The 14,902-nt window shown below is 38.6% G+C and overlaps 1 protein-coding gene across 10 annotated transcripts in view; it reads right to left on the bottom strand.

Moving 5' to 3' along the window:
- Window positions 1–14,902, bottom strand: part of LDB3 (LIM domain binding 3) — a 124,782-nt gene that overhangs the window by 77,519 nt on the left and 32,361 nt on the right. For all 10 annotated transcript variants that reach the window (XM_062618808.1, XM_062618807.1, XM_062618811.1 and 7 more), the window contains exon 3: window positions 8,229–8,380. In XM_062618808.1, the coding sequence (XP_062474792.1) occupies window positions 8,229–8,380 (152 nt within the window). The remainder of the gene's footprint in view (window positions 1–8,228; window positions 8,381–14,902) is intronic.

The raw sequence follows: 14,902 nt of genomic DNA, 5'->3' as shown, positions 1-14,902 counted from the left end.
AGTATTTCTAATTGACATATATGGGTGAAAAATTAGTGACCATGGAAAATTAACTACAGTACACCTCATTTAGGTCTTAACTTCTTCTGTTTCCAAGCTAAAACACTACAATGCGGTTCCCATTAATGCCTGTATCTGAGAAGCTTTGACTGGAAAGAAAGTCAAGAAAGTTAGGCAGGACAAAATAATCTGTTTCCTTTTGAAGTACTCAAGTCCTGTTTGAAGTTGTCATTACAGTAATGCTGAAACTCCACATGGCCAGCCTATACCCAGTGCTCAGCACTGCCATGCTGCCACAGACTCCAGCCAAGGAGATCACAGACATGAAGATGCCTAAAAGCCAGGCAAAACAGACCTTGGTGTATCACTGCTCTTGCTGCAAGAAACAATGGGGCCATCAATGATTAAAATTTTGTGAAAAAAGAATGAGCCCTGGCAGCTTTCATAGTGGCTGGGGAGCAAGAAGCACCACAGTAAAAATGATCCAAAGGAAACCACGAACTTCGCATGCACAAATAACACATTACAGGATTGATCTAGTAAAGCTTTAGTATTTCATCTGATTGAACAGTTCCTCATTCCATTTCTAAAAAATACTCTATCATTCATTCCAATCAGCTTCAACTGTGTAATTTACATTTTGACATAACCATGCTTTAGCTAATCAATATTAAGCAATAAGAAAAGGTCCCAGCCCTAATACGTTGTGACCTTCCTGTCACTATAACATTTTGGGTAACATATCGACTTCCTCGTAGAATACAACCAGTAACTGTCTGAAAGAGTACAACTGTCGTGTACTTAGTAAGCTATGTCAGCCCATTGACTCTCGTGAGATGTGCCCATGTTTCCCTAGCTTGACCTTTCCATGGTGGAGTGCAGTGTAATATGTGAAAAGATCGTCACGGAAATAATCTTTCTCAGACAAGTAAGAATGATTTTTTTAACCTCACCTCTAAGCTGGTATTTGGGGGAAAAAGAAAATTGACACACACTCAGAAGAGTTCCGATCCCTAAGCAGAATCTTGTTGCAATGAAAACTTCATTGCCCTTTAAGGTCTTGGCACATATCCACAGTTTCCAGACTCTTTTTTAAAACTAACAAGAACACTTTATGCAGTGAGTGTAAATAGCAGTCCACTCAGTTAAACTGCTCGTGTAAGGAATGTATTTATATTTATTGCAGTGACTGACATTGATATTTCATTTTCCATGGAAAAAGCTGCTCATTAATTTTAACAGCATTAAATGTTACTACTCAAAGACAGTAACTCACAGCCCTTTCCAAATCCTAGCCTGACATCTGTTAACTGTCCTCTCATACCCACATACAAAGACAACTGGCCATGCAATAGGATTCTCCTCTATTTCATAAGGAGTGAGAGAGAACCACCTCTCAGCTCACAGTAATACATGGTAGCTTCTTTAATCCACTAGTAGAATATGCTTTTTTTAATGTTTTGAACATAGAGCATCATCAGAAGTCTAGGGAGGAAACCTTGGTTACTGGAGGCAGATGCTCTCAAGAGTTAAGAGTCACATGCCTAAGCAAAGTAAACTAACTTCTATCACATTTCACATCCACAATTAGTGTTCCTCTTCTTTATATACTAATTTGCTTAAAATTTTAAAATTATATCTCATTCTGATTCAGGAAAGCACACAGTCAGCAACTTAACTACTCTGCTTTTCTTGTCTGCCCAAAGGCAGGTTCTGTAACACCTCTCCTGCGTACAGGTACATGCAGTTACCTACAGACTAAGGCGCTCACTGAGTGAATGGAGAGCTCCAACACAGACTTTCTACATGGTCACAGATCTGAGTACTTGAGGCAGTCTAGGTCATAATTATTCCAGTGAACAGCACATGGAATATCTAACATTGCATGAGTTTTGACTTTATTTCTTTCTAATATTTAGCCAGTATTTTCTTAATTTAAGCATTAAATCCTACTGAGACTCATAGTGGCATATTTAAACAAAAATGATGTAGAACTCAAGGGAATGGATTAAAGAACAGAGCTTTATTTTTTATTTCTTTTCTTTTGATACTCTGTTTTTTCTGAAGTGTCCTCGAATTTCAAGCTATATTTCTACAGCAGTATGAACGCATTTGTACTTTAAAATAGGATAAGAGTTCATAATTTCTAGTGAAATGTTATCAAACACAAATGGCACATCTTTGTCAACACAAGCTAAATACTGTGTTTTGATAAGAGTCAGGCATTCATACCCTTAATCCATGGTCTTGCATGGTCACAACCACCTCACTTCTGCATCTAGTAATTCAGAGATCCTTACTGGAGTCTTGATGTGGTCCTTGTTCCCTAAACTTTTAAATGCTGCTGCACTAGCTGTTGAGACCCAGGTGGGACTCCTGTGTGTGAAAGTGTTGCTGCAACCACACCAAAGGAGCAGTCATCTGGTACTGGGCATTCAGTTTCCATTGCTTGAAGACTACAGCAGAAAGCCAGGAACATCCAGGGAAAACTTAGTCCCTCTACGAACAGATTTCAGGAGATATATTCATAATGCGGAACATGAACACTAGTAAATTACCACTAGCATTCATGTTCCTTTTAAGAAACCAAAAGTCATATTCATATGGCCTCAAATCCTACCTCTGGTCTGTAAGCAGCCTCTGAATGAAAACATCATTAGTCTGATGGCTGTAACAGAATCACATAAAGTAAAAAATTCCAAATCCATATTTTAATTTTCTGTTTGTCTACAATTGTCTACAATGCTACAGTCCTACAATACTTTTAGGAAACATTTCTACAGAACAGTCTTAGTACCACTATTTCAGGCTACGCTTTCATCAATGATGTTTATATAGTTTTAATTTACTCTTAAACTGGGACAGATACTCTCTTCTAATTCTTCTGATCATAAACTCAGCCTAAATCTGATTCCGATTTAAAATACACCCATCAGCAGATCTAATACATACACAGAATTGGTTACTATTCACAGCTTCAGACAAAAGAAAGCAGTTTGCCATAACCACTGAATTCCCCTTGCTTGCAGTTTGCTGTCACCACATGCTTTATTTATAGTAGGCCTGAAATAAATACTGCAGGATCAGCCATCTTTTGGAGCTGCACAGAAAAGGAAAGCTATTAAATATTTACCATAAGTCTCTCACAGCTTTATTTCTGAGACTTTCCCTTTCACTAGAGAAAAGGATTATTTAGCTCACAATTTTCCAGCAAAAGACAGTCAGTTGTGCCTATCTGGAAGTGAATGGTAGCACCACTGGCATGCCCTGGGAGGGAAAGGTTGTGTCAACACACACACCAAGCACAGAAGGGCTGCACAACCCCTGCTCCTCTCCAGCAGCACAGGGAGACGCCAAGGCAGGAGCCTTAGAGTGTTCCAGGAATGCTTGTGCCAGCAGAATGAGGCGCGCTCATGTTACAGCACTTTCCAAAACCAAGCCAGTACATTTGGTGAATCCTTTCCAAGGAGGCTGATCAGATTCCTTAAGTTAAGATCAAATGAGTGTTACGGATACTCCACTGAAACCTGTTGACAAATAATATTGCACTCTAGCGCATTGCATTTGCTGTGAATTTTAAAAAGAAACCCATTTGTACGGAATGATAACAGATTTTGCACGCATTTCATTTTTCACCTATGAAGTGCAGGATAATAAGTTCATGGACAAGTATGTGTGGGACAGCCAGCCAGTTGAAGATGAACTTTGACTGGCCTAGAACTAAAATGCCTGGGGCAGCTGTGTAGCTCAAGTAACTGATTAGAAACTGATACTGAAAAATGATTGAGAACTAAATTCCAGGAGGTCACAAAAGACTAAAAGCACACCAATGTCTTTTTCCACCACAACCCAGGTCATTAGAGTATGATCACAGCCTTCCATAGCATGGTCTTGCAGAACTTGCACCAATCCCCATCAGTACATCTACATTAATGTAGGTTTCTAAGGAAAGAGCTGCATCTATTTAAGTATCTAATGGTTTAGAGTATCAGCCTTTTTCGCCTCAATACTATTTTGCCTCATGGAGTTCTACTGGGTAACAGTGCACATTGCAAAGAAATTTCTTTTCCTTCTCCCTTCACTGCTGCTCTCTTTTCTTCAACAAAGAGAACTCACTTCCTAGATCTATTTTGTCTTCTACACTGAAGGAAGCAGAGGTGATCTGGAGGTTCCATACTTCCCACATCTCTGGATCACATGTTTCTTTCTCCAAGAATGGTCCAAATAATTCAAATCCCTGCCACTTGCCTGTCTGCATCCTTTAACTTCCCCAAAGCAGCACGGGGAAGCACGCTTCAAGCTCTGGGGAACTAGGTAGCCAGACACTGAAAATGAGCAGTCCTAAAATGCAGTGTTTCATGCAAGCTAGTAAAAAGACAAGTTCTGTCTGCCTGATCAAACCTCTGGCACAGCTGGTGAGACTTCCATCCTAATTTTCTGGTTTCACATGAAAACATAGCATGGGTGAAGTGATAAAAACAAATTTAACAGGGAGTTTAGGGAAGGAAGCTGTCAGAAAAAAAAACAAAATCAACTTGACATCCACAATTCCTGAACCCATTATGAGATTTTTACACGGATAATAAAACTCAGGCCAGCACTGTGCACTAAGCACTCACTGAAGAGCTGTGTTAGTGCACCTTGAACAGTGCAAACTGATGGTACTTGAATTAAAACTAAGTTGGTACACAGAGTGCAGACTCTCACTGTGTAGGGAGGCAAGTACAAATGGGCATTCTTAATGTTTCCCTTCTCCTACATCTGATGTCTTGCAATTTGATGTCCTGCACAAGTGCTGACACCGTGTACAGTTTTTCTTGACAGCCATATAAAAACCAGTTCCCCACCCTGAAAAAAGAACCCCACAGGAAAATTGAGTGTGATAATAAAAGTGAGTAGCAGCAAATACTGTCCAAGCTGTCAGGTTATAAACAATACCCATGAAACCTTCATGGCCAGGATCAATAAAAGGAAAGGCCATTGCTCTTGAGAGCCAAGAGCCATTAGAAAAATAAAAAGCTTTCTGTCTCACAGCATTTATGTCTAGATTTCACATTCCACTGCTCCTTCCATGGCCTCCTAGACTAAACAAGCAAGTTCATTTATACTTCCAGTGCTGCAACAGGGAAACCAAGTCACAGATTGCCTGGTAAAGCATTCCATGACTTTGAAACATATTGTGTAGAGCCACGTGACTATTGCATGTAAATGTCCAAGATCACCAAAATTTAGGGCTTAAGTTTTCCCATCACAACAGTGAATTTCCTAATGCACATATATGCCTTTTCATTTGAAAGGATTTCCAATGTTTCCAGACTTTTATGGGAATAAGACAACTGGCTGTACCCATCTCTACCATCTTTACAGAAACTAGATTCGTTTTTTCCATAGTAGTGGAACACTCCACTCCAGTTTCATTGCTGCAAGCCATGTCTAAAAAAGTTAAAATGATCTCTTAGCACAGTCATTTTCCTGGTAACCAAGTGCAGGAGATTCTGCCTTTCTCCTGTTTTGTTTTTACTTGGTTGAAAATTGCTATCATTAGTGACTGCTCCCATATTTTTCATGTTAACTATTTTTCCTCTCACCAATAAAATTTTCATAAAATTATTTTTGTTGAGAAAAAAATTCATTGTAAATTTTGTGCAGGTGACTAAACTGCCACAAGCTTTTTGTACTTAAGTAAATTAATCCATTTGTGCTTAGGAAAATAATTTTTCAAGGTGAGATTAAGCTAACTTCCCAAATATTGTGGTGATGCTTTTTGTTCAAGACTTTGGGATGCTGGAACTGCGTAACTGACGTGCATATGTCAGTTGGCCGAGATCACATGCTGATAGGGTTTAGCTTGTGCAAACACTGACTTGTGCAAAGTGAAAGCCAGCTTAATGCTTCTGAGCACAACTTTCTGAATAGCCCCTAATCATCTAAGAAAAAACACTCTATTAAAAATAATTACTTTTTAATCTTAGTTTTTCCCATACAGCTCTAGCAAGGCTGAACGAGTCACCAATGCAAACTAATAGCTCACATGAAAAAGCAACTGTCATACTGAAGAGGAAATTCTATGAATTGTATGCACTTAGAGCACAAACATTATTCGTGAAAGTTCTCATTTGCTAACAAAGAAGTTGTCTGACCTATTAATGCTTAATAGTATTTCCAATCACTTTATGCCATTTTTCTTCTTTTCAAAATGGATCTTAACTCATCTACATCTATTATCTATGCAAGCATATTTCAGTCTGTGGAACGCTCCATTACAGCTTACTTCAGCTGTCCATTATTGACATAACTTGATTATCTGAATCACATACTACTGTTTTGGAGCTGTGGGACAAGGCAAGCCTTAAAAAAAAGAAACAAAACAATAGATGAGCAAGAAAGCAGTAAATAATGACACTTCCACTAGAATTATGTGGACAAAGAGTAATGTATACCACAATAAATAAGTCTTCAGCATTCTGAAAATATTTTAAGAAAACTAACAATTACTTTAATCATTCAACAATAAATAAGTTGTCCTGGGTGCGGTAAATCACCTTTTTTTTTTATGATGTGGCAACTAGATTTGTTGCAATTTAGATGTCAGCAAGTACAAAAGTACAACAATTACTCACATGAGATGTCCCTGCCAGCACTTGATCAAAATTATGGTTTTAGCGACTTGCACCTGTGATATGCATAAGGATAATCTGGTTTTGTTAGTCAAAGATTTGGGAATCCATCCTCTGTGTGGAAGGAGAGGTGATTATCTGTAGTTTTAAATGCCAAGCCACAGAGACAGCCACTGGACCTTTTTCAGGTCCAATATTCAGGAAACCTAACCTCAAATATACAACAAGCCTAAGCACAAAAGGAAACGTTTTCTTTCAATGAAAAAACACAGGGATTCAACAGAAAAGCAGATAGAAGTTCTAAAATAAATTATCAGAAATTATTTTCCTTAACTTTCAAATGCAAAATAATCCAGAACAATGTAAATATTTTTAAAAAGTTATCATACATATACTCATAATATCACTAGCATTCATTAGAACAGAGAAAAAGAAGCTGGACTAGGCTATAGGAGTTCAATTACACACATCAAAATGGCACCCCATCTGCCCTCAACAATTTGGAAATATCATTTTCTTCTGGTGTCTAATATAATGCCCATTTCAGTACATTTAGGATTAGGCTCCTGGTCTCTCTCACTCTGGCTGAAAACTTTCTGGCTGAAAACCTTGCCTAAGCACACTAGAGGCACACATGCACATCCTATGAGGCAGCAGAAGTTACTCCATACGTCTCCCTGCCTCATTTGCATTCGCTGAAACAGCTAGAGCATGCCCTTTGAGAAAAATCTCAAAGATTTTTCTTTGAGAGAATCTGGAACATCTGAAAAGTTTTAATTTAAACTCTTTTCTAGGAAATACCTAAGTGTACCCAGTGTTCTCACAGAAGCTAACAAATGTGTTGCAATTTTGTTAGCATCTTTCTACTTTGTGTACTTGTTTTACACATTATCTGGAATGCCCACTTACAGGCAAACATGGGAGTTACAAAGTCATGTGGAAAATTCAGCCATACATTTTGTTTTAAAGTACCCTGCTCTGTCTTGGAAACCTCAGGTAAAGGTCTTTTTCCCTTAGGTGTTAGCCTGTTCCTGATACTGTTTTAGCTCTATTGCACATCCATGTATGAGATTTTCTGGTATATTCTCAGAAATTATACTTCCACATTACAACCTGCTTTCTGTACCCGTCTTTGCCTAGCCTCTGGAAAAATTACCTTCTCCAGAATGCAATAAAAATAGCAATTACTTTGCTTTATAACATCATGGATCTTTAAATATTAATGCAACTATAACACAAAATCTCTGTGCAAGGTTATCTGATTTGAGAGTAGGTTTCCTTGGAAGTAACATTAACCAGGAAGAGCTGAGACACCTGTTATGTATTCTGCTTTAACAGATTTTAAGAAGCTTGAAAGGATACAGGATTACACCTGAATAAGGTAGGCTAAATTCAACACAGATACACTCAACATATCAACCATAATGATTTCTGTAAGAATCTATGCTGCTTTCGGCAAGAATTAAAGCAGATTTCGGCATTCTGTCTCATATCTGTGCATTGAACACATCAAGTAAATCTAACAGACAGAAAAAACACTTATATCACTTAGTCACAAGTTTCATAGGAAGCCCTTAGTTAATACAAGGACTTTAACTTATATCAACATACTTCTGAAGAGTGAGGCTCAGGTTGTGGCTGGCTGACTTGATCTTGTTCTGGGCCTCTAAGTGGGTCATGCTGTCAGTGTTGACTCCATCAATGGCTACCACAAGGTCGCCTTGGTTCATCTGTGACTGTGCCGCCTTACTGCCAGGGGTGATCTGCGTGGGAAAAGGAAAAAAAGTTGTATCAAGATAAATCATTCTGTACTTAAAGCTCTCACAGAGAACTCAACCAGATTTTTAATAAGGAATAGATGAAGAAATAAATACAGTAATAGATACAACATTAGCTGTATCTGTTATTGTACGGGTGGAACAACAAAATTTACAGAAATTACACTCAAAGTTAACTCACATTTCAGGACAACATCTACTTGCTATTACTTCCATTTTGAAAGGTTAAGCCCAATGCAGTGGTTCCCTTACCACATACTATCTCCTCCTCAAGGAAATAATAATTACTATTTATATTGGATTATTATATAGATACATTACTCAGAAGCAGAAAATGAATGAACTACTGCATGATTTTATTGTATTTTTCCTCCTAAACCCTGTTTTTCCCAAACTGATTCATTATATTGAGCAGACAGAAAATGAATGTGTGTGAGGGGCCTTGGACATGCTTTGCATCTTTCATAGCAAGCTTGATAGAAAACCATTCTGCTTACCCTTACCCACATACAACTACAGCTCCATTACCAAGACAGATTACTATATACCCGAGATGACCTCATCAACCTGTTGGACCTGACACTCCAAAGGCAGACCAGCACTTTTAGGAATAAGCCACAATGCTTCAACTACAAACCCAACTACTGAGACAACAGCTCAAAAGGTCTGGTCATTCACTATGGCATCACATTTTGTTATCTCCAGATGTCTTGTGAACTGCATGCTCTCTGAATGGACAGTGTCCTGACCTCAGTTTTACACAGTCATCTCTGCTTGCACCAGGATGACACTGATACGGTATAGCTACTTAATGAAACTTGACTCCATTAGGGAACTCCAACTAAAACAGAAAAGCTTTCACATACCATCAGATTTTAGTGAGCACATTAGAGTTGTCCTCTGTTTTCAGCACTCAGTACTTAAAGGGTATGGCCATAAGCTATCGGTCTTTGCTCTTATTTTTAGACACTCCCCTATATTCCTCACTTCTAAGAAAACCCTAGGATAATCTAAAATACTACAGCAAAGGCTACAGTCAAAAAGTCTGTTCCTTCACCACATTGAACATAAAACAAAGGTGTGTCTGATTATGAGCCAAAATTCTCCTGTGAATTCACCCAGACAAATGGGAAGTTAAATTCCTAAGGAAACCAAAACCCAACACAAATCCACACACTTTTCATCATCAAATGTTAAGTGAAATTCCTTAACCTACCTTTCCCCAATATGAACTCCAAACACTTAAAAAAGTCGTTCCAAAACAATTCCCTAGACTGCTTCTTTATTCTCTTCCCCTGACAAAGATAAAGAAGAAAAAAACAGAAAAAAAATCCTTTCTTAACAACCCACTAAAGGTGCTCAGTATTGATGTTGGCAGTCTAATTGACAGTGTAATCTGACAATAGCAGTTGTCATCTTACTAGAACACAGGCTCTAGTATCGGGATGCTAGAACACAGCACCCTGAATACTTGGACACTCTACATAAAAATAGAGATTACTTTGGAATTAGGCACTGTAAACAACATCCCAGAACTGATCTGACTGGAAGAGAAAGCTTTCTATTCCTTTTCATTACAGATAAAACCAATCAGAACTCGATGCTTTCCAAGTGAAGGACAGCCACAGATACAATGTTCTAATGCAAAGCAGAGTTGACTGATGATGGCAGTGCCATTCCCTGATGTATTTTTCTGGTGTTAAGAAACTGAGCAGTGGGGAAAATGCTTCCTGGTAGTTTCAATTATGCAGTTTTAGTCTGCTGTCTAATGCACGCTCATAGAAAGAGATTAGTAGAAACAAGAGACTCGTATTACAAGCATCGTTTTCCTAGCCTATTATACAAACATTAGCTTCTATGCTATGTAATTTCATTGACTTGCATGGTGTGAAGTACACAGAATCCAGAAGCCTATAAAGAATACAGATTATTTGCAAACCTACCTATATAGTTACTGAAAGAGCCTGGATGTGTAACCTGTTTAAAACATTCAAATCAAAGTACAAAATTACGCCTATTTTAGTTAGAAGCTAACAGACTTCTCTGAGATTTTCAAGTGAACCCACAGTGTGTGTTTGCAGCAGACATTAAGAACAGTCAGTAATTGGGGACAAAATACCAGTGTACAGATGGATACAGAACAGCCAGATATGAAGTGCCAAGGCACATTCAAGACTATCTTGTTCCCATTTTTAAAGATCCAGCAGAAAGGAATGGAATGCAAAGTGTTTATCTGTTGGTATTTTCCTTTGAAAACTCATCTTTGATCCACTGAAAATTTACTAAATATAATCACAAGCAGAGAAGATCTCACTGTGTCTTTGAGAAATCTTTCAGGATTATTTTCTATTTAAAAAGCTTTTGAAAAATACTTTTATAAATGAAGGGTGAATGATAATTAACTCTTGGAAACAGACTGCAAATCCAGATCTGTCTACACAGTAAATTCTAGTTTGCCCTCATCTCAGCCTCTCTTCTATTAACAGCAGTAATGAAAGTAAAGAAATACAGTACAATCTAGACCAAATATGCATTTTCCAATTTGACCACCAATGTATTTTTCTTAGAACTTCTCTGGGCAAGATCTAGACAGAACTATTTCAGAAAACCTTTGTAACTCACTTGCTCTGGATTACAACATTAGCTTTCAGATGCTAGGTGCTGCAAACACCTTTATTCAAGGCTACAGTGATATCTTCCCCAGAGAGTCAGGGTATAGCTATTTCTGCCAACTGATTTCCAAAATCCAAGCCAGGATACCACTGACACCTAGTTTTAACAGCATTGCTTTAGCACCTCAAGCCCAAGCACAAACTTCACCTTGAGAAGCCACGTATTTTTCCCTCAGAAAAGCAGAGGAACACTTGCTGCTTCAGATACGTGAATTTTCAGCCCTCACAGATTTCTTATGAGGCAGACATCTGACTTCCAATATTCCCAGCTTAAAGCAAGTGGGCAGTCTGGAAGTACCACATGTTGCTTTCAATGCACGATGGAGAATTCTTACTACGCTTTGTTGTGAGCAGATCTGTATACTGGGTGAATATATAGTACGATAGTGACAGCTGTGCCCTAAACATTAAGTCTGCACTGGGTTCAGAGTAACTACTACTTAGCAGGAGCTCTGGGAGGCAGTGTACAAAGTGCAGCTGCTGCACCACCTTGAGAACAGCAAGTGTTCCCACCCAAGCCCACTCAGCTACACTCCAGAGGGGGACAGAATAGGGATCAGGCATCATTTGGATGGCTGAGTGTTAAAATACTAACAAGAATGTTTGTACAAACAGATGGATGGACACAGCTTTCCTACCCCAAGGAACTCATTTACAAGTCAGACAAAAATACATAGGGAGGCCTATAGAACTGAGAGGTGTTAATGCAGTAGCTTGCAGCATTAGCTAGGGTATCTTTTTTTATCAGAACTTGAGTTATGCCTGACCCCTTCCTGACCCCAACCCCAAAATCAACAAGTTATATTTTCCACTTTTCAGAGAATCAAGTATTTGCTAGCACTAGACATATGCTAAAATACTAGGAGTGAATACTCTCTTCTTTTCAGGATCCCTGGAATAGAAGAAAGTATTAAAAGAAAATACAGTATAATACACTTTTACAAAAGTAGACTATAATACACTCTTACAAGAAAATGAAAGGACAATAAGGATTATTAGAAAATATGCTTCCTTTACAGAGAAAACAGCATTTAAGTCTCCCCATTAAATTTTCCAAGTGGATTTTTGTACAGATGCTTCCAACAAGCCTTCACAGGCTTTTTAAGCACTGAGGCTCAAGCCAGCTCATTTAGCTTCCTCATTTAGCAAATAGGAGCATGACCTACTGAAATGAGGAAAGACATGCTTTGAAACCCCACCCCAGTACAGTCACACTGAACTGGTGAATGCCCATATGAATACAAGTAGTTATGTCTGGACTGAACACATCAGTTCCTCTACCACTGTGAACAAGTTGAGGAAATTTATATTAATGATTCCTAAATCATACAATCATAGAATGGTTTGTGTTGGAAAGGACCTTAAAGATCATCTAGTTCCACACCCCCTACCACAGGCAGGGACATCTTCCACTAGACCAAGTTGCTCAAAGCCCCATCCAACCTGGCCTTGAATGCTGCCAGGGATAGGGCAACCACAGCTTCTCTGGACAACCTGTTCTAGTATCTCACCACCCTCACAGTAAAGAGCTTCTTCCCAATATGTAACCTAAATCTCCCCTCTTTCAGTTCAAAGCCATTCCCCCTTCTCCTATCCCTACATACCCTTTCAAAAATTCCCTCTCCAGCTTTCTTGTAGATCTCTGTTAGGTACTGGAAGCTGCCCCAAGGTCTCCATCGAGTCTTCTCCAGGCTAAACAAGCCCAACTCTCTCAGCCTGTCTCCATAGCACAGGTGCTCCAGCCCTCTTAGCATCTAATTGTGTCACTTTCTGTAATACTGCTGAAAGGGAAAATCATGGATTTTCCTAGAAAATATAATACAATTCAATAAAACAGCAAAGAAAAGAAATAAAACCCAGTAGGACAAATCACAGGCAGAAAATACACCATTTCATGTGACACATTAGCAGAAGACATGAAACAGGAACAGAGAAAGAAACAGCCTAAGAGTGGTATGTTTGCTCTGTGGTGTAGACTATCTTCAATGGTGATTTTTACACCTTTCAGTGTCAGCTGATAAATGTAAAGACAGAGAACTGCAAGAAACTGGAAATGAAAGTCTTTGCTTGCATCACTAACCAAGCCTAAAGAAAATTCCCTTTTTGCAGTTACCATTTTCCTCAATAATATGTCTCATTGTTTTCAATTTACTACCAGGGTTTAATTTTTTTTTTCTCCTTTCTGCTTTTGCTTTTAATGAGACAACAAAACCTGCCTTAAATGAACACTCATGGCATCTGCAAAATATGCCACTGACACCTTGAAGGGCTTCCGTTTATATTAAACAGAGCTGACCTGGCAAGCTGCAGAAACACTCTCAAGTGGCCTCTCAGGCTATGCTTCATCTGTAGTTAAGAAAGAAGATTACAAGACATGTGAGAACACCCAAAATAGCTTTAATCTACCTCTCTTAGGTACTAAGAGACATGATGCTACAGCAGCACAGAGATTCCATGGGGCAGACAGTCAAAACACTTACAATTCAGGACACCCTGTACTGAAAGCTGTATTACAAGAACAGAAGGGCTACCAGCACTTCAGGCTATCCAGCTTACCTCAGTCTCAGGTATGCCAGGCCATGTTGGAATGTTACCTCAATTAACACCAGGAATTTTCCTTCTACTTAATGCTTTTTTAAGACTGCTGTTCATATATATAAGTTCTTCAAGGAAGAAGACTGACAACTGGTCCTTCTTGCTAAACTACATACACCCAGGTGATGAAAATAAGCCAAATGTAAAAGATTTTCAGCTGGGAAATAACAGGAAGTATATAGCCAATGCTTGGAGATTGCCCTAGACAAGGCTTCTGGGGAATTTCTCGAGAGTGAGTGTGAATGCTCTGGTTCCTGCTTAGAAGGAAGATCTATTCCATTCCTTGCCCCAACTCCACATCACCTAAATGAAAAATTTTCAGCCCTTTGTTACAAAAGAAATATCTTGCAGCTTAGCCTGTTAGAAGCATAACTCATCTCTGTACACCAGCTATACAGATGACAGTAAAAATGTGGATGCAGCTTTTTAATGAGATGTGTTGGCATAGCTATAAAACTATGCAGCTCTCTAAATCTTGTATGGTATGACTAATAGTAATCTCTCTTTTCATAATCTTCATCTAAAAATAGCTGTTAGATCTATTCAGTCTATTCTCAGTTAGCATCACATACTGTGCCAAGATAGGGTGTGCTATGTATTTTACACAAGTGAAATGGAAGCAGAGAAGTGAGTCATATAATAACAAACCTTGATTGTTTTGTTACAACAGTTTTTAAGAAACAAAGGAGTAAGTTGTTTGGTAACAAATTTTAATAACCCTAATGCAAATTAAAACTGAGACTGTTGAGGTACTGATCCTTAGTACTTTGGCAGGCCGTGTGCCTAAGCAGTTCTGTTGACTTCTGCAGGACAACTCCCTGCAGCAAAGTAACACTCAGCTTGTAAGTGCTTGCAGGATTGGAACTGCCAAGTTTCTTCAAAGGTTCCCCTTCCTCTTCCCTACTTCTTTTTCAAATTCTAATTAACTTCAAGGCAGTTTCATAAGGTAGGATGTTTCTTTGTGTTTCAACTAGGCAGATCTCAGTTATCAATATAGCCTTTCACATTTTCACAGCAATCAGCTTCCTTAATTTTACATTCTGTGCAGTCTTCTCACCTCCTCATACAAAAACAATTTGTCTTGTCTCCCCCTACAAGCATTAGCAATAAACTGAGGGCTTTGTGCCTTTTGCTATTGGCCACTATGGTAAGATGTTCTTTCTTTCAAGTTAATTCTGCTTAATGCAGTTCATTGTATATAACTAAGACTGCAATGCTTTATAACTTTGAAGGGCTTTTG

Source organism: Pezoporus occidentalis, unplaced genomic scaffold, assembly GCF_034315485.1.
Source record: "Pezoporus occidentalis ecotype Australia unplaced genomic scaffold, CSIRO_AGI_Poc_V1 ctg204, whole genome shotgun sequence".
NCBI classification, from domain to species: Eukaryota; Metazoa; Chordata; class Aves; order Psittaciformes; family Psittacidae; genus Pezoporus; species Pezoporus occidentalis.
Note: the sequence above shows the minus strand (reverse complement) of the source record. Positions and strands in the feature narration are given on the sequence as shown.